Below are 22,527 nucleotides of genomic sequence, written 5' to 3'. Positions count from 1 at the left end.
GTCTCCGTGCACACCCTGGTACGTGTAATGCGTCTCGTTGTAGACGTTGCGGTCGTTTTCATCATACGCTCCTTCATTCCAATGCTCCAAATCAAACAGCCTCACGCCCAACACAGTCTTCCGAAAAAACTCCTAGCGCATCTACAGAAAATGAGAAACCGGCATGACTAGGCGTGGACACGTTCGCCACAATTTCGCGGGCATCTCGTGCACAATTGATGATGAGTGCTATGGTGCGCGCTCGTGGTGCGAGCGGCGAATACTTCCAAGCTCGAGTTTTACTCGATTCTTGCGCGACAGCGCACTTCATTACGGAGGAGTTTGCAAACAAATTAAAATTACACAAACATCTTTGTTCTATTCCTATCGGAGCAATTAATGGCATGCACACCATATCGAAATATAGCGTAGAGGTCCATTTTCGTTCCATTCATAATGATTTTTCCAAAAATTTAACGTTTCTCACTTTGCCAAAAATCGCTGATCTAGTGCCGGAAGAAAGTTTTGCACGTGAGTCAATTAAAATCCCGGCCAACTTAAAATTAGCAGACCCTCTGTTTCATATACCTCGACCAGTAGATATGTTGATTGGATCGGGGGCCACTTTGTCTCTACTTTCGATCGACCAAATAAACCTGGAACATAATAGCGGCAATCTAATTCTTCAAAAAACTCAATTAGGCTGGGTAATTGCCGGAGGCTTCGGCGGTGAAAAGGCAAGTCCCGCAGCAACTTGTAACCTGGCTAATCTTTCTGAGCAATTAGCCAAATTTTGGACAATTGAAGACGCAAATTCTAAATCATCCAAGACCTCAGAGGAGTCGTCGTGTGAAATCCACTACGCAAAAGAAACAACACGCGGCGCGGATGGGAGATATATTGTGCGTTTACCTTTCCGAAGTGATGGCTGTGATCTTGGAAATTCGCGTTCTACCGCGCTAAGACGTTTCCACTCCCTCCAGCGTAAGCTAAATTCGAATCTTGGCTTAAAAACCGAATATTACAAGGTAATGCAAGAATACGTTGACCTCGGGCATATGTCCCTTGTTTGCGAAGAAAATACGAATGGCTACTATCTTCCTCATCACGCCGTTACGAAAATGTCGAGCAGCACGACTAAAGTTCGTGTCGTTTTTGACGCCTCCGCCAAGACTGATAAGGGCATCTCTTTAAATGATATCCTTATGATAGGTCCCACAATCCAACCCACTTTGTTTGAGCAGCTGTTACGTTTTCGATCGCATATTTATGTCTTAACAGCCGACATTGAGAAAATGTATCGGCAGGTTTTGGTTCATCCTGATGACCGTCGATATCAACGTATCTTCTGGTATCACAACGGTGAAATCAAAGTTTGGGAACTCCGCACGGTAACTTTCGGCATATCTTCCGCCGCGTTTTTAGCCATTCGAACTGTTGCACAGCTTGCGGATGACGAAAAAGAAAGGTTTCCGTTAGCTTCCCGTATAATTAATCGGGATTTGTACGTTGACAACTTATTGACTGGTGCAAATTCCCTGGAAGAAGTTTTGCAAATTCGGGATGAAATAATCGAGCTTTTGAGAAGCGGCGGTTTCAATATGCGCCAGTGGGCTTCAAATCATCACCACGCGCTCGATAATATAACAGAGAAGATTTTCGATTTGGACCACGCGATAGAAGAGAATCCGATTTTAAAGACGCTAGGGGTTGTTTGGAATTCGCAAGTGGACAAATTTACTTACGCGGTGAGCGCGATCGATATAACTGGTAAAATCACGAAGCGGAGCATCCTAGCAAATATTGCAAAAATCTTCGATCCATTGGGCTTACTAGGTCCCATCATCTTGGTTGCAAAACGGATCATGCAAGATTGCTGGAAATTAAAAATTGGCTGGGATGAGTCAGTGCCTCAGGAGTTGTATGTGCGATGGAGTTCATACGCCGAGCAGCTCAATTTCATTCGCGACCTAAGCATAGACCGACGAATTTTAGGCGAAAATCACAATCGGATCGAGGTACATGGGTTCTGCGACGCCAGTAAGCATGGTTACGGTGCGTGTGTTTACATACGGTCAACCGAGCCGAACGGATCCGTCCTCGTCCGGCTGGCGTGCTCTAAGTCTAGAGTTGCGCCTATTAAAGAAATTACGATTCCGCGCCTCGAATTATGCAGCGCGCAGATCCTCGCTCGGCTATATAAAGAAGCGCATCCAACTTTCCATTTTCCGATCGTCCGAACAATATTTTGGTCAGATTCAACCATTGTTTTGCAATGGCTTAAGAAATCTCCACGTTTATTAAAGACGTTCGAGGGAAACCGTGTCGCAGAGATCCAAGCGCTTGGCAATTCTGTCGAATGGCGACACGTACGGTCCTGTAATAATCCGGCAGACGCACTGTCGCGAGGGCAAAGTCCTTCGGATTTTTTACAAAATCACAGCTGGTTTAAAGGGCCCATGTGGCTTAGTCGACCCGAAGATCAGTGGCCTGTTGGTGCTGATCTTCCCGTTTCCGAACTTCCGGGGTTGAGAAAAACCACATGTTTGGCCACGGTTCCCATTGTTAATGAATTTTTCCATCATTTTTCTTCTTATTCTCGGCTCTTGAATATTACTTCATATGTTTATCGTTTTCGACGTTCTAATAACTATAAAGGAAGTTCCGTCAGTGTACAAGAGCGACTAGAGACCGAGAGAAAGGTCATTCACATTATACAAAGGGAGCATTACCGTGACGAAATCGAGCGCTTGTCAAAATCGAATCGAGTCAAAGATAATAGACTCGCCGCGCTCGACCCATTCCTCGACGAGCATGGTTTGCTGCGGGTTGGTGGTCGATTGCTCAATGCAAAAATTCCTGCCGACCAAAAACATCCCATTTTGTTGCCGTCGCACCACCACGTCACGGACTTGATTATACGTGAGATTCATGAAAGGGCCTATCACGCCGGTATACAGAATACCCTGCATACGGTGCGGCTTCGGTATTGGTTGCTTGACGGGAAGAATCAGGTGCGAAAGATCGTGCGTCATTGCGTCACGTGTATTCGCCATCGTCTGTCTCCCTTACAGATTCACATGGGAAATTTACCCAGATCCCGTGTCGAAAGGGCTCCAGTTTTCGACCATACCGGTGTAGACTTCTTCGGGCCGATCTTTATTAAAGAAAAAAGGCATCGTAATCGGGCTCGAATCAAATCTTACGGTTGTGTCTTCGTATGTATGGCGACAAAGGCGGTGCATATCGAGGTCGTAAGCGATTTAACTACTGAAGGCTTTTTAGGCGCGTTTCGACGCTTCATCGGTCGTAGAGCCATACCATCGCATGTTTATTCCGATAATGGCACAAATTTCGTAGGCGCGAGCAATAAGCTTCGTGAGCTGTATGCTCTGTTCAGTTCCGAACGATTCCAGGACGACGTGGGCAATTTTGGAGTGCAGAAAAAGATTAGTTGGCACTTCAATCCGCCAGTATCTCCGCATTTCGGCGGTTTATGGGAGGCCGCCGTGAAATCCTTCAAACACCATTTTAAACGCGTCATAGGCGAACAATTGCTTACCTTTGAGGAAATTAACACCTTCGCGATTGAAGTGGAAGCAATTTTGAATTCACGTCCGCTATGTTCCCTTAGTACTGATCCCAATGACCCAGTGGCTTTAACACCTGCCCATTTATTAGTAGGCCGCCCTCTCACTATGCTTCCCGAGGAGAACTTGTCACCTGTTCCAGCGAATCGTCTCACGGTCTGGAGGTTTATTACCAAGGCACGCCAGGATTTTTGGAAGAGATGGCAATTGGTATTGGTATTTGAGCGAATTGCAGAAGCGGCAAAAATGGTTCAACGGAAATAGCAAGCTTGAACCAGGATCCGTCGTACTCGTCATCGATAAAAATCAGCCATGCATGAGGTGGCTACTGGGAGTAGTTCAAGAGGTTTATCCCGGAAGTGACGGGAGCACTCGAGTTGCCACCGTGAAGACAACCCAAGGAACAATTAAACGGAACATTACGCAGTTATGCCCACTGCCCACTGTAGCTTAGATATTGTATTTTGATTGTAACACACACACACACACATACACGTCACAGTTTTCTCATTCTTTTCTTGCTCGCTTCCCTCGCAACGGGGGGAGTATGTTACGCGGAAATATTTCAAATCCGCGCGGCTATGCTAGCCTCTCCTGAGGTTCTTTAGCCGAACGCATCGAAAATATATTTTAGCGCCACTTCCTGGGCGATGCAACGCCAACGCCTAGGAGAGGGGGAAAAAGGGACCGAGGCTTAGCTACGCGCGATGCACGCGAGTCAGTTTTTTTTGTGCGTTACGACCTAGTGGTTCTGCTTTCCCAAATCCAGTTTAAAAAGTCATATTTTGCAACGAATTCTAACACCATTCGGCTATCAGGTATGTAAGGTATCATACCCCCTAAAAACATTTATAAAACAAAAACACGCGGTTGCAAGACCCGTAGAGGGGTACGTACATCGTACTCTCTCTGACTACATACACGCGGTCGCAAGACCCGTAGAGAGGTACGTACATCGTACTCTCTCTGACTATACACACGCGGCCGTAAGGCCCGTAGAGGGGTGCGTCAATCGCACTCTCTCTGACTCTGCACGCGGTCATTCTTATGACCCGTTTCGGGTTTGCGCTTTGCGCAATCACCCTAGTTGCACGCACACATCTCACACTTACACAAAAGAGTTAAATACACGATTTTCACGAGGTTTTTTGGCCGCAAGGTCTTTTTCCTCGGGGTTTACACCCAAAACTATTGTTGTTTTTATTTTAATGACACCTGTCCTTTTTTACATGAACAACGTTACTCAGACACGAGGTTTGAGTTACGACGCCTCAACAATTATCTTATTTTCATCCGTAACTCTTGCAAAACTGATCAAATTTTTATCCATTTCTTTTACATAATATACATTTGATATTGTTATTTTAATATTCGCTTTATCGACTACAAAATATGTTAAAACTTTTCCGACTTTCGTTCCTTTTAGAATTCGACCGTCGCCAATTTTTACGTTTATCGGTTTTTTCAAGTCTATGCACTCAAGAAAATAAGAATCATCGTGTATTATGTGATCTGAACATCCACTATCTAATATCCAATCTATTTTACGACTGTCGCAATTATATACCACCGCATCGCTTTTATAATCATTATCGCGTTCTACCTGTGTTAAGAAGTACCCTGTTTGACCATCGGAGCCCTCGTTGTAGGAATACTTCGCGTCGTGTCTATTGTTTCCGCTGTAGTACGATTGTCTTCCTCTGCCTCGTCCTCGCGCGCCATAACCTCGTCCTCGCTGGCCAAAACCGCGTCCGCCGCGACCCCTGTACTGCTGCTGCTCATGACGTGGTGTCTGCGACTGTTGTGACCATTGCGACCGATGCGCACCTCCTTGCCACGGCGCTCCACCAGTGGCATTGTCTTTGTTCCAACAATTTTTTAATATATGTCCCTCTTTACCACAACCGTGGCACTTTATGTTTTTTCTTTCAGCTTGGAAAACACTTGATCTTTTCTTTCCACTATCATTTTGATTTCGCGTGTCCCACATAGTAATTTTATGTTTTAAGAATTCACAGGTCCGATCACTGTCTTTTACTGAGTCAATTAAATCACCCACATAACTTAACGAGTCCGGCAACATTTTTAACATATAATCCAGTTTCTCTCTTTCACTCACATTTGCACCTGCACTTTTTAATTCATTCACTGTCTTTTCAAAGTCCGTAAAAAAAGAACTTGATTCCTCATAATCAGCCAACTTCATCCTATCCAGTTTGTTTCTAATACAAATTTGCAATGCGGTCGATTCTTTCAAATATAGCTCATCAAATTTTTTAATTATTTCAAGGGCTGTTTCTAATTCACTGACAAATTCCAATTGTTCGTTCGTTATGCTGCAGTAGATATAATTCATAGCTTTTAAATTTTTCTCGTCCCAATCGTTTTGTGTTTCTGTGTCTATTTTTTTGCGAATTACCGGTTCACTACATTTCTTCCACTTCAAATACAATAAAATTCTTTTTTTCCATATTTTGTAATCGCATCCATCGAATACTTGAATCTTGATTTCTCCTTCTTTCGGCATTTTGCTTCCTTTCTTATTTTCTCTTTTCTCTTTAAAACAGCTTTCCTTTAGTATACAAATTTTTCCGATTTCTTCTATTCATAAACTTTTCACTTCAGCTGAATCAATTCTCACTTTATTTAAATCAATTTTATTAATTTCATTACCGGCACACGTGGCTTAATAACCTTTACATTTCCGAACCACGCTCTGCTACCATATTAAATGAATGGTTCGTTTTCTAATAAAAATAAATGGACCAATACACTCTTACATACCTTGTTTATGAAAATAATAGTATTTTATTTACTTATTAATTAGGATTATTAATATAAATTTCGATAACCCGCACCGCAGCAAAACGCGTCTTCATGTTAACTACCCGACATATTCGCGAAGCGCAATTCATTTGTTCTTTTTGCAAACGCGTTCTGCAAGCGCTGCACACACACACATATATATACATATTCACGCGTAGCACACAAAAATTACTTATATCTCAATAGTAAACCTGAAATGTTAAATAAATCCGGTCCAGTAACTCCAATTAAAATAAAAAAGGAAGGTGGTGAACTTACTGTTAGTAAAGCAAGAAAACCAAAAATAACAGAAGAAATAGTGAGTTCTATAACTGAAGTTAAAGATCATCTATGGACTAGGAAGGGACCAATAGCAGTATTCTGGAACTCTCAGGGAAGTCCTTTTGATCCTGAATCAGAACTCCTTATTAAAAGAAGAAAGATCAGACCAGCACCTAGGAAAGAAATAACTCAAATTAAATTAAAGAAACAATGATTGTTTGACATAACAGTTACATCAAAGAAGGAATTACCACAAATTCTTAGGAAACTTGCGTTACTCCTTCAGAAACACAAAATTAGTGACATTAGCTTACCAAGTGATAAATACCTTAGATAATTAGTATACATAATCTTTGCTGACATACCTATTCGAATCACAATCTGTACAGGCGATATTAAGACTCCATCATTCGAAGAGAGAATTCCCATTATCCAGGAAAATTATACTACACCCACTGGGGGACATAAAGGAATAAGAAAGACTTATCACCGTGTTAGAGACAATTACTACTGGAAAAATATGAAAAAGAATATAGCCAATTTTGTTAAAACTTGTATTGACTGCCAAAGGAATAAGTTAGTTCGTGTCAAAAATAAAGAACTAATGGTTATTACAGACGCCCCATTGGACGCATTTGACAAAGTTTCATTAGACATACTAGGACCATTACCTTTAACCTCAAAAGGGCACAGTTATATACTGACAATCCAGGATAATTTAACTAAGTAGCAGCACCTATTGTCTCAATAACTGCGGAGGATGTTGCCAAAGCATTTACCGAACACTTCATTTGTAAATTTGGTTGCCCCAAAGCAATCTTGCTTTATGAGTTCCTTGATGAAAAAGCTGGCAAAAATATTTCACATCCAAACATACAGAACTTCATCCTTCCATCCTCAGTCAAACGGTTCTCTAAAAAGAAGTCACCAAATTTTAATAGAATATTTAAAACATTTCCTCACGCAAGAAAAACAATGGGATGATTGGTTACCGCAGGCAATGTTCTCGTATAACACAAGTATAAACTGTGACGGATCGGTGGGAGGGACGAAAGGAAAAGTCCTTGAGGTGGAGGGCAGCCAAGGAAAGCGGTCCTCCACGTCCCGATACGCACACCCACGGACGATTTCTTTAAAGGGGCGCCAGTGCAACGCACGCGTCCGGGGGAATCGCCCTTCCGGCAGCTCTTCCGGGAGCGGTACTCAAGGAGGGACAGAAAATAAGTAGAGAATCCGCGAGTATCTAAGATAAATCTAGCTTTATTGTGGGCCGAAGCTAGCCCTTCGAGACGAACGCGAACGAGCCCCTCGTGGTACAAAGTTCGGTAAGGGAACTGGGTAACGATCGCTAATTGCGGCAAAGATATCGCGACACGAGGGCTCACGGTACACGCGAGTGGTACAAAATCGGAAACGCAAAGAAAACGCGGTACGCTTTGGGGGAGCACGCCCTCTTGGGGGTCGTGGACAGCAAAGGGAACGCTGGACCTAAATGCAAAATACAGCGGAAAAGAGGAGAAATAATCCGTACTGGGGACAGCGGCCCAGAATCGCAGAAACGGAAAGCGCAAATCGGTACAACGATATTCCGCGAATACGGTCCCTAAGGTCCTCGTCGCCGGGGATGGTGGTCCTATCGCCAGGAACCACCCACAGGCACACACGCTCACACACACGCTCAGGGATCTTACAAAGACAAAGATCCTACCTTTTCTCTGCTTTCGGGCCTGGGTCGACTCCACAATACGGGTGTTGGCGCCACCACAAGTTCACACCGAAATTGGACACTCACACAACGAGACGTAAGAAGGAAAGAAAAGGAAATTAGAAAATTTTACAAAAGAAAGAAAAGCAAAGAAAAAAAAAAATAAGATCGTATAAGCGGGTAGTTCGCGGTGCGATTCTGATACTCCACGCTGCTCGCAGGCTTCTCCTTCCGTATCCGCGGCTCGGGTCCTAGGTGCGCGGAGTTCCCCCTCACCGAGGATTTCGGCGCCAGGAATGGGCCAAGTGGCGTATCTTGGCCAGCGTATCCTGGGGCCCCTTCGGGTGGCAGCTGGGGTGGCTCGTCCCCAGGCCTAGCGTCCCTCGGTGTTGGCTGCCGGTCGTCCCCGCGGAGATGGACGGGTGGCCCGGCGACCGGTCAGCAGGCGGCTTCCGTTGATGGGCTCCATCCCGCGCCTCCATCTCTCGGGTGGGGTTTTCCCCGCGCCCGGGGCCGCGGATGCTTCTTCTTTGGCCGCTGATCTTCATACCGGTGCCGGGGGGAGGCGCGCGAATAATAATAAAAGAAAATATAAAAAGTACAAAGAAAGAAGAGAAACCGCACTCACACTTTTCATACGCCCCGCCGCGAGGGGTTGGCAGGGCGGAGGAGAGAGGCCGGCGGGCCTAGTGGCCACTCGTGTAAAAATATGCCTCGTTACAACACGAAGGAACTAAATTTACGCCTCACGAATTGGTATACGGAAGAAAAGCGCGGCAGCCATCAAACTTTCCGATTGAAGAAGCAATGTGTACATACCCAGATTACATGAATAATCTCATCACAAAATTACACAATTTCCGAACCACTGCGCGAAATAATTTAAAATTGTCGAAACATCGTCAGAAATATTACTATGACAAAAAGATTCGACTTATACAATATGAAACAGGTGAAGACGTATTTCTTCTCAATCCACCACGGAAAAATAAATTAGAGAAGGAATACGCTGGTCCATACAAAATTACAAGAACCATAGAACCAAATAATGTAGAATTGCAAGTTGGTGGGAGAAACAAAAGGCGAATTGTTCATAAGGATCGCATTAAGAGGGCCCACCTACCAATGAGGGATCGAGAATCGATAGAAAGATGAGCGTGCGCGCAAATAAGGGTGGAATAATTCAAATTTCCCGCGCTTCGTAATTTTATAATAGCGAATTTTGTATGGCAAAGCTACGCATTTACAATCAAGACGCCTAGCAGAGTGGAAGTAAAATAAGATTTCAATATATATAATTAAAATGGAAGGAAGCCGTCGCATTATAATTGGAATTTGCGTCAAAGATATTAATCTGACATTTTTTTATAAATATAACCCAATGCTGGGGCGATTGTGTATAAATTGTGCGATACACGCACAACCAGAGGCGAGACGAGAATGGTGGAGCGTAGGATCACATTATGTCGTCAGGCGAGATTATGCCATACGGAAGACCCGCTGCATAGGATGTCGGAGAAGTTTAGCTTATACAATGCCGGCAATCGCTTGTAGCGATTGCAGTAACAAATTATCCAACTTGGATGAAGTAGAATTGGAAGCGTATAACGACGGGGTATTTGTAACGACTCTGGAACCTAGATTCAGATAGTTACTAGCGCTAGTAAGGTAAAGAGCGGCTTTTACCAACTGAACGACTCGTTTTGGAAAATAACTAAATGTATAGATTGTGGGATTCGTGTGGTGTGCGGTTAAGGAGTGAAATCCACAGGTCAATATCTTTCAACAATAAGGTTTATTCAATAAAATAACGAAGATGATGAATTTAACAAATAACAAGTAACAAATAACAAAATATGAAAAGTATACTGGTTTGATTAAAGAAACTAGAATAGACTTAATATAATATTAATAATAGAAATAACAGAACTTGGCAAATTAAGCAATACGTAATAGATAATTATGAATCTAACTAAATGACTCTCGCTAGGTAATACTTTATATTAGATCGTACCTAAGTCTGTTTTCGGATGAAGCTAACTTCGCTTTTATATAATTAATTGAATTCGATATTCTATATTATTCAGTTCTCGTTTCGAACGCTATCGCAATTACAAAGTTTATATTGATTAATACGTTTATAATTTATATAATGAAAAGTCTTGTACGAAATTATTAATACTAGCGCGTGATAGTCTACCGCAGCGAGGAACACGACCTAAGTGTGATTCTCTAAGTGTACCTAAATACGCTTTCGCAAAGTTAGACAGATTAATGATTTTATCTGATATCTAACGCGGTGTAGTCGACTACTGAGATTACGCTGACGACAGAACAATATTCTTTTACTAATTCAAAATTCCAAGATTTGTTTGATTCTAATGAACTTTACTCGGAACAGTTACTCTTTCTTAATTTGTCTCGACGACTAATTGTCCATGACCCTTTTTGTCAAAACGAACACTGACAGCCAAAACCAGATCGCTTAATTGGGGAGCCTGTTGTTCACTGGCTACTAGAACGACCCAACGATACAGGAAAAGGGTGAACAGTATAAGTTCAACAGGGTAGCAAATCAATTGATTCTAACATAAAATCGTAATTGCTGAACTGCCACCCAAAAGACACGGGCTTCAGAGACCAAGCCGCTCAAATGGGGAGCCTGCGTTAGCTGGCTACGAAACTACCCAGAGCGAACTCCGAGAATCTGACGGCGCGTTAGCAATCCGACGAAAAACCAAATTTGAGTAGCTGAGAGCTATCGTTTCGATATCTTAGCCTTTCTTGGCGCTAAGTATAGCACTCTCCTAAAGGAGTTTCAGATACGAGACCGTTTGAATGGGGAGCCTGTTGTTCACTGGCTACTAGAACGACCCACGACCAAGTATCCAAATGGCGTATACCCGCTTTACCAGTCAAGTATTAAGAATCGTTGCGGCTCTTCACAGCGAAAACTGTTCCGGTTATACTTATCTGTAGACTTCTAGTTCGCTCGACTTCGAAAACTGTTCTGCGATTTAGGCGAGTTTCGCTCGGCCTTTTATACTCGCCAGCCTGGCGAATTCTCGGAAAACCCCCATAACGTCGAAATATATAATTGTCTTATAAATTCGTAATTCGACATTAATTGTACAAACGAACGGTTTAATTACATTATAAATATCGCATTCTACATTATGGTTTACATTTCTGATATAAAAATAGTATTTTAGTAGTATTTTAATGAAATTGCATTTTCTGTCTTCCTCTATGTACTACGCACGACTTCTATACGGATCGGAGCTAAATGTATAAGCATACGGTGTTTCTAGAACATTCCATTGGACAATATTATAATTTACAATATACACTGCAATAAACTAACATCTAACTCTATTTCCGGATAACATAATATTAGTACGCTCGATATGCATTAACTGATTTGTTCAACTAATGGTTTTTAATAACTAATAACATCGAAATTGTAAAATATATTCTTATCCTTCTCTAGGATTACGCGAGAATACTAGGAAATTCGGGGCGAACATCGCGGCACGTAGGCACATCGCATTACGGAATTTTCCATATAGAGTTATACATTTATTGGAGTAACTATAAAATAATACATTAATTTTGGTTTAAATGAATTAACTTAACATTTGATTGTCTTTGTAAATTACATTATCCTTCCTAAATTGAAAATATAAAATAATTATTGAAAATAAAATAAATATATATATATGTATCGGTTACCGACCGCTGAACTGAATACATAAGGTAATTGGTATATAATGTACTGTCGGTAATAGTCTATTATCGTCGGTAACTAAACTATTTCTATCAGCGGGTAATGAAATTGAACATAGGACTGTCATATATGAAAAAAACTCTTCCCGGGATGTTACATATGAATAACCATTGAGGAGACGTACCCGATTGTCGAAATTGAAAACATCGGCCCCCAAATAAACTTTAATGTATATTGAAAATATAAAGTTTTGTTTATTTTGTAATACATATAAAAAGAAAATTTTATTTTTGTGACATATTGAATAAATTCTTTTGTTGCTTTCGGATAAATAACGGTGTATAAAATTATTGTTACCCGTACAATTAAATTATTAAACCAAAAAAGGAAAGAATCATATAACATATATATATACATAGTTATTTAAGACTCAGGGAAACGTATATACAGCAACAATGCGTACTGCACGTATTCACGGCGCGCGCTTCCGTTCAGTTACAGTACTTCGGCAGACTGGACAGCCGAAGCGAAAGGGTTAAACATCCCCCCCGCGCCCGATCATGATGAAACTTATAACGTATATACAGCAACAACGCGTACTGCACGTATTCACGGCGCGCGCTTCCGTTCAGTTACAGTACTTCGGCAGACTGGACAGCCGAAGCGAAAGGATTAAACATCCCCCCCGCGCCCGATCATGATGAAACTTCACAGATCAGTAGTAGGGGGAGTGTTGGATATGATGATGCAATGTCAAACTGCGGAAACACCCCCTAGCGAAAATATTGAAGAAACCATTTCTATGCTTTGGACTGGTCTTTTGATGGGGAAAGGGGACATTAAGCCCTGAATTGAGGGGGATTTTTCAAGAAAAGGAGTTTTTCTTTTGCTCGGAATGACCTTGCAACTCGATCAGCGAGAGAATCTTCCAAGAATCGCAAAAAGAGACTAATGAAATGATTTAATATTGAAGAACCTAACCTAACCTTTTTTTTTTTGTTTTAGGAAGACAGAAATCCTATTACGGACATTCGGGAAGATAGCCCAGGTAGTATGGAAAGACACACGTTTCCAGCGCCCCTAGAAGAGGGACGATTTCCACGCATACGCACTAAAACTGTCTCCCGCCTCCGCCGCAAGAGCGCAAGATTCCGCAAGATTTTCGGTTTATAATATAGAAAAAATAAAATGTATAAAATAGAAAGTTTTTCTATATTATAAACAAATTTCAAAACTGTCTTCAATCATTTGATTTTAAAATTTTGAGTTTTAATATTTTATAATTGTATCGTTGGTAGCTAAAAATAATGACGATCAATAACAAAATATGAATAATAATAATTATGAAATAATAATATTAAAAAAAATTAAACGTAAATATAAAAAGTGGATGTATATTAAGCCCCATCATTGATGTTGATTGCGCGTAGCTACGGCACTGACTTGGCGAGGAGAGCGAGCTATGGCCGCTTGGCGGCAAAACGCCGCGTGCATGCTCCCGGCAGATATTTTTTGAATTTACTGGAATTGCATACAGCTACAACACTTACCCCGTATAGTTTCTTAATCAGAAATGTCTATAGAATTCGATACTGTATAGCGAATTCGCGCTACACAAATAACTTTTTCTAAAAATGCAAAAATAATACGTAGGAAATGCGTACCACGGCCGTTTTTTAAACTTTCATCAATATTTACACCCGCTTAGAATTATGCAATATAACAATTATATATACCAATTTATTCGAGACACTCTCCTCTATCTTTTAAAACTAATTTGAATATCGTAGCTTTTTTAGTTTCCTCGCAATATCGCATTTTCTACCCAAAACACGTGTTTTTACAAAAGCTCGTGTTTTTAAAAAACTGAGGGTGATAGAGCAATTCGGTTTTCGGATTCCTGTTCAGGATGAGAAACTCTACAAGGATCACCCAATGGGTATTAGAAAACATAAAAAAAGTTTAAATTTGTTGAACAGTGTTATTTAGAGGAATTCATTGTGCTTTCAGATTATTCTGGAAAGTTGCGCTTAAGACTTTCATTGGGAGTTTCAAGGGAGGCGTTGATTATCAATTATTTGACGATCTGTTTTGGTTTGTTTCGTTTACTCGAAGTTGACCAGAATGTACGAACGTGGTTGTTGTTATTTGCGGTTATTCGCGAGTTACAACGTTCTTGTTGACGACCGGAAACAGTTTGATTTGGCTAAGATTAAGGCAAAGTTTGGAAGGTATCCACTAGCTAGGTCAGTTGTCGGTTACTTATTTAAGTTTGTTAGTTTTGATTTCTTTGTTCCTAATGTTAAGTTAGTTAATAGGGGTATGTGTCACGTAGGACGAGGAAGTCCGGTGTTATTTTCGGAGGTAATAGTTTCGTGTATGTTTAGTACGGCTCGGATGGGTGGTACGGTGACGAATGATGACGAAGTCATTCGCGTAAACCAGGGGGTGGCCCATTTCCAGCGATTGTGTGAGATTGGTGGTTTGGATTTGGAAAACGCGATGGTTGCCGCTTCACGTAAGAGAATGACTGATTGTTTGAAGGAGCCGACTAGTGAGGTGTAAAATATGTTTAAGCCGTTGGTTACGAGTAAGTTTATGCGGAAGAATACATTTGATGTATCTTATAAATTGAATCCGATGAAGATAGCAACGCTTCAGAAGAGTTTTAAAGAATTGAATGTTGTGATCACCGGGAAGCAGAATCACCCTCACGCCATGTCTGCTGTGACGTGGAATTGTTGTGAGGCGTTGATTTTAAAGCGTATTCGTTACTTTTCTGATATTTTACGTTTGGATAACGAGAAAGACGTATTTTTAGTTGATATCGGGGGGGAATTATTTGCGTCACATTAAGCAGGGAAGGTATAATATTCATTGTTGTACTCCAATTTTGGATTTGCGTGACTCTGCGCGAGAGACTGATCGTGTAGCACAGTTGCGACATATGGTTCGTGGTGGAGTTATAGGTTTGAAAACAGCGGAAGATTATATTGGGGTTCAGCCCGATAGGTTGCACAGATGTAGGTCGCCGGCTCAGGAGTGTGATGTGACGGCAACGTATGGTATGATGTTGCACTCGCAGTGTGATATTTCCTTGCGGCAGTTGGGTCGCATTTTTCATAAGCATTTTGATGTGATTTGGAGTGTAATAAATTTTGATCCATCTGTTTTATATAAAAATCAAGGAGTGGTGACGAAACAAAAGTTTAATTTTGTTAAACGGGGTGGAAAGATTACCTTTTCTTTCGTGGATGATTCTTCATTATGTTATACTCACGATTTGGCCAACTATATGCAGATTATTGCTGAACGTGTTGTGGTTTCCCCGGAGGGGCGTGTGTATGTGGTCGAGTCAATGGATTATCGGTGTGGTAATTTGTTCATTAAGTATGTTTATTGTTGGTACCCGCCTAAGTCACTTATTGGTGATTTTAGATGTAAGTACTGGTTAAATTCGAGGGAGACGATTATTATAGCTACGTGGGGGTATTGTGATAGTTTCTTTTCGGAAAGTAAATTTATAGGTAAAGATGAAATTTTTTCTTCTATTCGAAAATTCATTGAAATAGATCGTAGATTTTTTGGAATTATTGTATGGGCACTGTTTACGTTCGGGAGACAAGTCTTTTAGTATGAATGAAATTTTCTCGGCGGCGTTGACTTTCAATACGCGAATGACCATTAATGGTAGTGACATCCGAGCAATTCATCGCGTTCCATCTGTAGATCTTTTGGATGTGGTTGTGGCGGTTTATTGTATTGCGTATAGGGAGCGTTACGCCGCGAGGAAGACGATAGAGAGATTTGTTGCTGATGAGAAGCGTAAGCGGTCTATGCGACGCGACGGGTTGGTTTTTCGGACGTGGTGAGATGTTTGTCTAAGAAGATTGCTGAGGTGTCTTTATTGGATAATTTGAAGGAGATTTGAAATGGTTTGGTTGACGGAATGGCCAAGGTGGAGAATTCTTCTACTCTGGATATAGCCTTTTTCGATAGTGTGAAGTGTATCGAAATTTCGGAATTGGTGGACGTGCGAGGAGAGTTTGAAGCAGATGCTGATTTGGTTCGATCGGTTTGTGTTGATAGTGTAAAGGTGTCGACGGTGAATGGAGTGTTAACTGAGGTAGTGGATCATGTTCGGCGAAAGTTTGACGTAGATAAATCGGAAGTGATTGATAGGGCAAAGTTTGATTTTCCGAACTTGAACGTGAGCGCGAAGTTTGATGTGCCAAAGTTCAATGCGCGTATATCTAATGTTCAGCGGAAGCGTTCTATTAACAACTTTCATAGACGGTGTTCCACAATGTCGGAGTTGAGTGTTCGGGGACTGCGTGCGGCTCGGAGTGAAAGTTTGGTGTGTGAATGTAACGTTAAGGGTGCAGTCCCGTTTGAGTCTTTCTCCGAATCGATCGAAGCGACAATGTCTATGAGCGGGGAATATTGGAAATAAACTAGACAACTCGCGTCGCGTCCTCTATCGACTAGACCTAGAAATATACCTAAACTCTATTGCCCACCTATTCCTATTCCTATTACCTGCCAACGTTTCGCAGAAAAAGGACGCGAAGGCAACGTTGCCGGATTGTTACGCTGTTGCCATATCTATCAATCTATTCCTAGACGTCGAGCAACTTGTTGGAATAGGGGCTCGAGCTGTTTCCTATTCCTAGCGAGCGCAACTCGAGGAAAGAGGGAGGGGATGATCGAAAATGCACTTGAGCCAAATGAAATATCCAATACGGCAGTCGATAGCATATCAAAAAAAAGACGTCTTACACCTAATTTCAACCCCCTATCTCAACTATGGGGGCAGTAAAAAGGGAAAAACAATATTTCGGTTTTTAGCCTATTTTGCCTATTTAATCTCGTATAAAAATTCTGAAAAAATTCTAGAACATTGAAATTCATATAGCGCATATTATAGAATTTTTTGGACATTTTTATATTGCAAACTGTAGTTGTAAAAAATAAAAAACCATATTTATTAATTTTACGTCGTATTAAGTTATACAGTATTCTCTCCGTAAATGTTAAAATGATCTCTACCGTAAATGTTAGAATTCTATCTCCGCTACTGCAAGCTGTTAGGAGGAATTCGTATCTCTACCGTAAATGTTACATCCCAAACTTTTATAGCTTGTTACATAAGTAATTACGATCGTAATCATATTGTGTATGGTGTCATTTTAATCAGAAAAACGAGACAAATACGAGGTAAAAGTTCCATTAACGAGAGCCCGAAAATAAAGAATTTTAATTTTTGAATTTAAAAAACAAAACACGCACGAGTCTTTCATGTTTGCCAAACATTCGAAACTCTATCCCTCCTTGTCTTTTGTATCGCTGTCTCTTTCTACGTTCAGCACACTACAAAGAATGTAGTATCTATTCCGTAAAAGTTACAATCAAGACCCACAGAAGTAACATTTACGGAGAGAATACTGTACTTGTAATAACTTATTAGAGCAATGTGTTCGGTATAACCGGAATGCATGGAATTAGAAGAAAATATGTCTCGAAGTCTGTCGTGTTTGATCTCATTTTAATGAGAAAAATACCGCAGATATGTTGGTGAAAGTTTCATGTAAAAAAGACAAAAGTAAGAAACTTTTATTATTGCATTAAAATTGTCCCATCGGTACGATGCTGTTTTGTTTATGCTCGGTCTCCGTTTGCTGTCCTTTTCTATGTTCGCTAAAACGTCAGTCAACGCAATACCTATACGATATACAGTCGGTGTGGAAAGTATTCGTACAGCGACCAATTTTAAATAAAATGTTGTGCGTAAACGTCAATTACAAATTTTAAGGGGAAAAAATGATGAATAAATATTCTTGGGTGTTTGTAGAAAAGATGTCGTGAAAACTAAATTTTATTTTCTTCAGGATTAACAAAAATATACAATAAGATCAATTGAATGTAAGAAATCGTCGCACAGAAAGTATTCGTACAGATATGAATAATGAAAAATAAACTAATAATGTAAAACATAACACGATCTTCGGATTGTGGCGAATAAAAACAAAAATTATTAGTTTGTACAGAGCACTAATAGAAATAAGTTGGTTTATAATATACTCCAATATGGGTCGTAAAAGTCGCGAAACGACGGAAGAAGAGCGAAAAATTATTATTCGATTACACAATCAATGTAAATTACTTAGTGAAATTTCTTCCATAGTGAATAGAGCAAGATCTACCATTCAAAGCATAATTGATAGATTCGGAGAACGAAAAACTGTATCAAATAAAAGGAGAAATGGGCGTCCGCGTAAGATAAACGAGTATGATCGACGACTAATTATTCGTAAAGTGAAACAAAACCCACGTATAACTGCTGTACAAATTGCAACGGAACTTAAAAACAACACTGGCATAGATGTGTCAGCTAGTACTGTGCGTGACTATTTGAGAAGTAGTGAATATCATGGTCGAATAGCACGAAAAAAATATTTTGTAAATGAAACTAACCGTAAGAAAAGATTAGAATTCGCGAAACAACATATTAATACTCCAATTGAATATTGGAATAAAGTAATTTTTACTGACGAAAGCAAATTCGAAATATTTAACTCTAAAAAAAGATTTACAGTGTGGAGGAAGAAAAATACACAGTTCAAAAAAGAAAATTTGCAACCGACGATAAAACATGGAGGAGGATCTGTATTAGTCTGGGGTTGTATGAGTGCAAATGGAGTGGGATCTCTACATTTTATTGACGGTATTATGAACCACACAGTTTATATTGATATTTTAAAAGAACATCTCCATGCTAGTGCAAATAAAATGGGTCTTAAAAACAATTTTATATTCACACACGACAATGATCCAAAGCATTCTGCATATAATACAAGGCAATGGGTATTATACAACACGCCAAAATATTTACAAACGCCACCTCAATCGCCAGATATCAATCCCATAGAACATCTATGGGATTACCTCGAAAAAAAAATACGTAATCATAATATTTCGTCAAAAGAAAGTTTAAAAATCGCTTTGTTAGAGGAGTGGAACAAAATAGAACCGGCTGTAACATCCAATTTAGTAAATTCCATGCCAAGAAGACTCAATGCTATTATAAAATCCAAAGGCAATCCTACAAATTATTAAAATATAAAAAATATATTGTTCTTTTATAGTTTATTTTTCATTATTCATAACTGTACGAATACTTTCTGTGCGACGATTTCTTACATTCAATTGTTCTTATTGTATATTTTTGTTAATCCTGAAGAAAATAAAATTTAGTTTTCACGACATCTTTTCTACAAACACCCAAGAATATTTATTCATCATTTTTTCCCCTTAAAATTTGTAATTGACGTTTACGCACAACATTTTATTTAAAATTGGTCGCTGTACGAATACTTTCCACACCGACTGTATGTAAATGAAAGTTCAGACCCGAGATATTCGTAGCATCGAATATTTACTGCAAATAATTGTTACGGGCAATGTAGGGAACTATGAACATTTAATCCTTGTTAAAATACAATAAAATATACAATAAAATCTGTTAGAAATTATATTTATTTATCGTCTATTGAAACACATGTAGGACAGCGACATTTTTTACAATACTATATTTTTTCACGTCCTCGAGGATTTCTTTTTTTAACCGACTTCGAAAAAGGAGGAGGTTACTCAATTCGATCAGTATATTTTTTTTTATTTTTTTTATTATTTTTATTTTCTATGTGTGCCCGCCTATTACGTCTAGCTGGATGCACCGATCGGAACGAAATCTTTTGCATCTGGTAGGTTTTGACTCCCCTTTGGTAGCATTATCAAAAAATTTTTCATTTTTTAATTGCAAAGTGTTGTTATTGCAAAAAAACCGGCAACTTTTGAAATAAACTTTTCTCGATTTTAGTGCGCTTTTAATATCTTATCACGGACATGATTCTGAACAATTTTGTTCATATACAAATTTCGCGGAAAGCTTTAGTTTTCGAGATATTAGCGAAAAACTATTGTTACTAATATATTGAATTCTACGTATGCCTCCGTGTCTCTGGTGGTGTATGAGTCAACATGCAGTCGCCGATTTTCTACTGTTTCTACAAACACGTCTTGCCGGCCGATAAAAAGTGTGAAATAAAATAATTTTTAGAAAAAAAATACGCCGACTTCAAAATGCACTGAAAAGTATAAAATAATTTCTATTTCCTAATGAAGTAATTTCTATTTCATTCAATCATATAATTACGTAACAGATATGAATGAAACCTATTTACTCGTTAGGTATTATATTAAATACATTTCAACCTTTTCGGAGGCGGCGCAAAATTAAAAGATTATTCGTTATTTAATTTTGTAATTGTATGATTGAATCAAATAGAAATTACTTCATTAGGAAATAGAAATTATTTTATACTTTTTAGTGCATTTCGAAGTCGGCGTATTTTTTTTCTAAAAATTATTTTATTTGACTACCGTTGTTGGCGCGTCAACCCGCTCGTTATCTAATGTCGCGTGCCCAAATAGGAGTGGCGGAAACTCCTTCTCGCCTTGTCACTGATCTTGTTCCGTATTTGACAGATCAGCTGTTACTTCTCTGCTTGGTTCGCTTCCTTTATTTACAAAGTATCTGCAACAGATAAAATGATATGAATACCGGTTTGAATATCGGTTTGACCCGACGGTTGTAAACGTCCACCGATCGTTGCTCACTTTTGTTATTTTGACAACATGCACGCACTCACGCAAGGTTGACTCGTTCTAACGTATATTGGTGACGGTTTCGACCGATCAGCTGTTACCCGCTCGGTGTTTTGTGTCGCTTTTTTTCCTTGCTCCTACGTTGCGGTACATATTGTCAGCAACGGTTACCGTTTAACTCCTACAATAATAATTACTACTAGTATTATTCCAACTACCGAATAAAATTTTATTTCATCTACTTACATGTCTGTTATACTGCCATACAGCAAAAGGAAAATTTCTTTCCTCACACATCTGCTGCTGTACAATCTGTAATAAATTATTGGTAGATTATTAATTATTGGAAATTAGTGTTAATTATTGGTAAATGATAAAACCCACTCTTAGCCAATGACATTTCTTTCATAACATTAAACATCAACATTTTTTATTCTATTATTATTTCAAAAAAACAATAGATTTTTATTTCGTTATTATTTTGAAAGAAGTGTCATCGCACGATGGAAACCACGAGAAGGTGGTGGGTTTCTTCCATCGGGATGGGATAAGGATGGGATAAGGACAGAATGGATAGAATCGGATAGAACAGGGATCGGCAACCTTTTGAGTCGGAAGAGTCAAAAATTACAATTTACAAAATTTCAAAGTTTTTAAAGAGCCACAAAATTTTTTCTTGCCAACAATAAATAGTAGTTATGTTTATCAACATAAACTTCAATCGAGACAATGATCTACAGTGAGATCCGTTATAACGAGACATGATCAAGTGCACGCGTACCCAGCGAAAATTCAAAGTCGATTTTCTCGAAAACAAAGCCTCACATGAAAAATTTTTATTCTATATTTTCGACTTATTTTTTCATGTAGAATCACCCCCTTTTCGCTTGTACCACCAGTTATCGAACACCCTGTATATGGCATTATTAGATAATTACTTATTATTTAAGTAAAAAATTAAAACAATTAAACATTTACTTACAACACTAACAGTTGATGACAGTGACGACGCGTGTCACGGGGAAGGGGTGCGGTGAAAAGCAAGTACAAGTGGCTGAGAGATAGAATCGGTGCCTAATCCTCGTTAATCAATTCAGAACGATGTTTAAATGTTTTTTTTTGATAAAATAAATAATATTTGTGTATGGAACTAAAGAGGCGCAGCTTCACATCCAAAGAGCCTCATGTGGCTCGCGAGCCGCAGGTTGCCGACCCCTGGGATAGAATAATTGCAGGTAGGATAATGATACTTTATAGGAAAGGAAAGGGTTGAAAGTGCTTTTAGTTATTTGCAAACCGGTGTCGAAATACTCGTGTGATCGTATGATCCACGAGTGCAATTGCAGAATGCAATTGGGAACCACCGACAAAAGTCGATGGAACTTCACTTTACAGTACAGTGCGACACTGGACCGTTGCAACGTTTATTGTTTTTATTATTTTTTGTCGACCTGTGAACAAATGCAAACCGGTGTCGAAATACTCGTGTGATCGCATGATCCACGAGTACAATTGCAGAATGCAATTGGGAACCACCGACAAAAGTCGATGGAACTGCACTTTACAGTACAGTGCGACGCCGGACTGTTACAACATCTGCATCAGATTCGGAATAAGATCTCTTTCGCTTTTTCAAGCGCTCTCTTTCCTCCATTATAAATGAGGGTTCCCTAATGGGCATACCCCTGTTATACCGGCTGTCTATGTACTCCGGTAACATGCATTGCATGTAAAATTTAATTAATTTTGGCTCCATTTCGTTTTGCCAAAAT

General features: G+C 39.7%; 1 protein-coding gene across 1 annotated transcript; it reads left to right on the top strand.

The window, feature by feature from the left end:
- The first annotated feature begins 215 nt into the window (after window positions 1-215).
- On the top strand, window positions 216-13,576 carry LOC143265864 (uncharacterized). Its single transcript, XM_076540229.1, has 2 exons — window positions 216-4,387; window positions 13,094-13,576. Exon 1 carries the CDS (start codon window positions 219-221, stop codon window positions 3,831-3,833), a length of 3,615 nt encoding a protein of 1,204 aa, XP_076396344.1. The 5' UTR covers window positions 216-218; the 3' UTR covers window positions 3,834-4,387; window positions 13,094-13,576.
- Window positions 13,577-22,527: the final 8,951 nt, after the last annotated feature.

The sequence above is a fragment of the Megachile rotundata genome, chromosome 2 (assembly GCF_050947335.1).
Source record: "Megachile rotundata isolate GNS110a chromosome 2, iyMegRotu1, whole genome shotgun sequence".
In the NCBI taxonomy this organism is placed as follows: domain Eukaryota; kingdom Metazoa; phylum Arthropoda; class Insecta; order Hymenoptera; family Megachilidae; genus Megachile; species Megachile rotundata.
The sequence above is the reverse complement of the archived record's forward strand: the minus strand, read 5'-3'. Positions and strand labels throughout refer to the sequence as shown.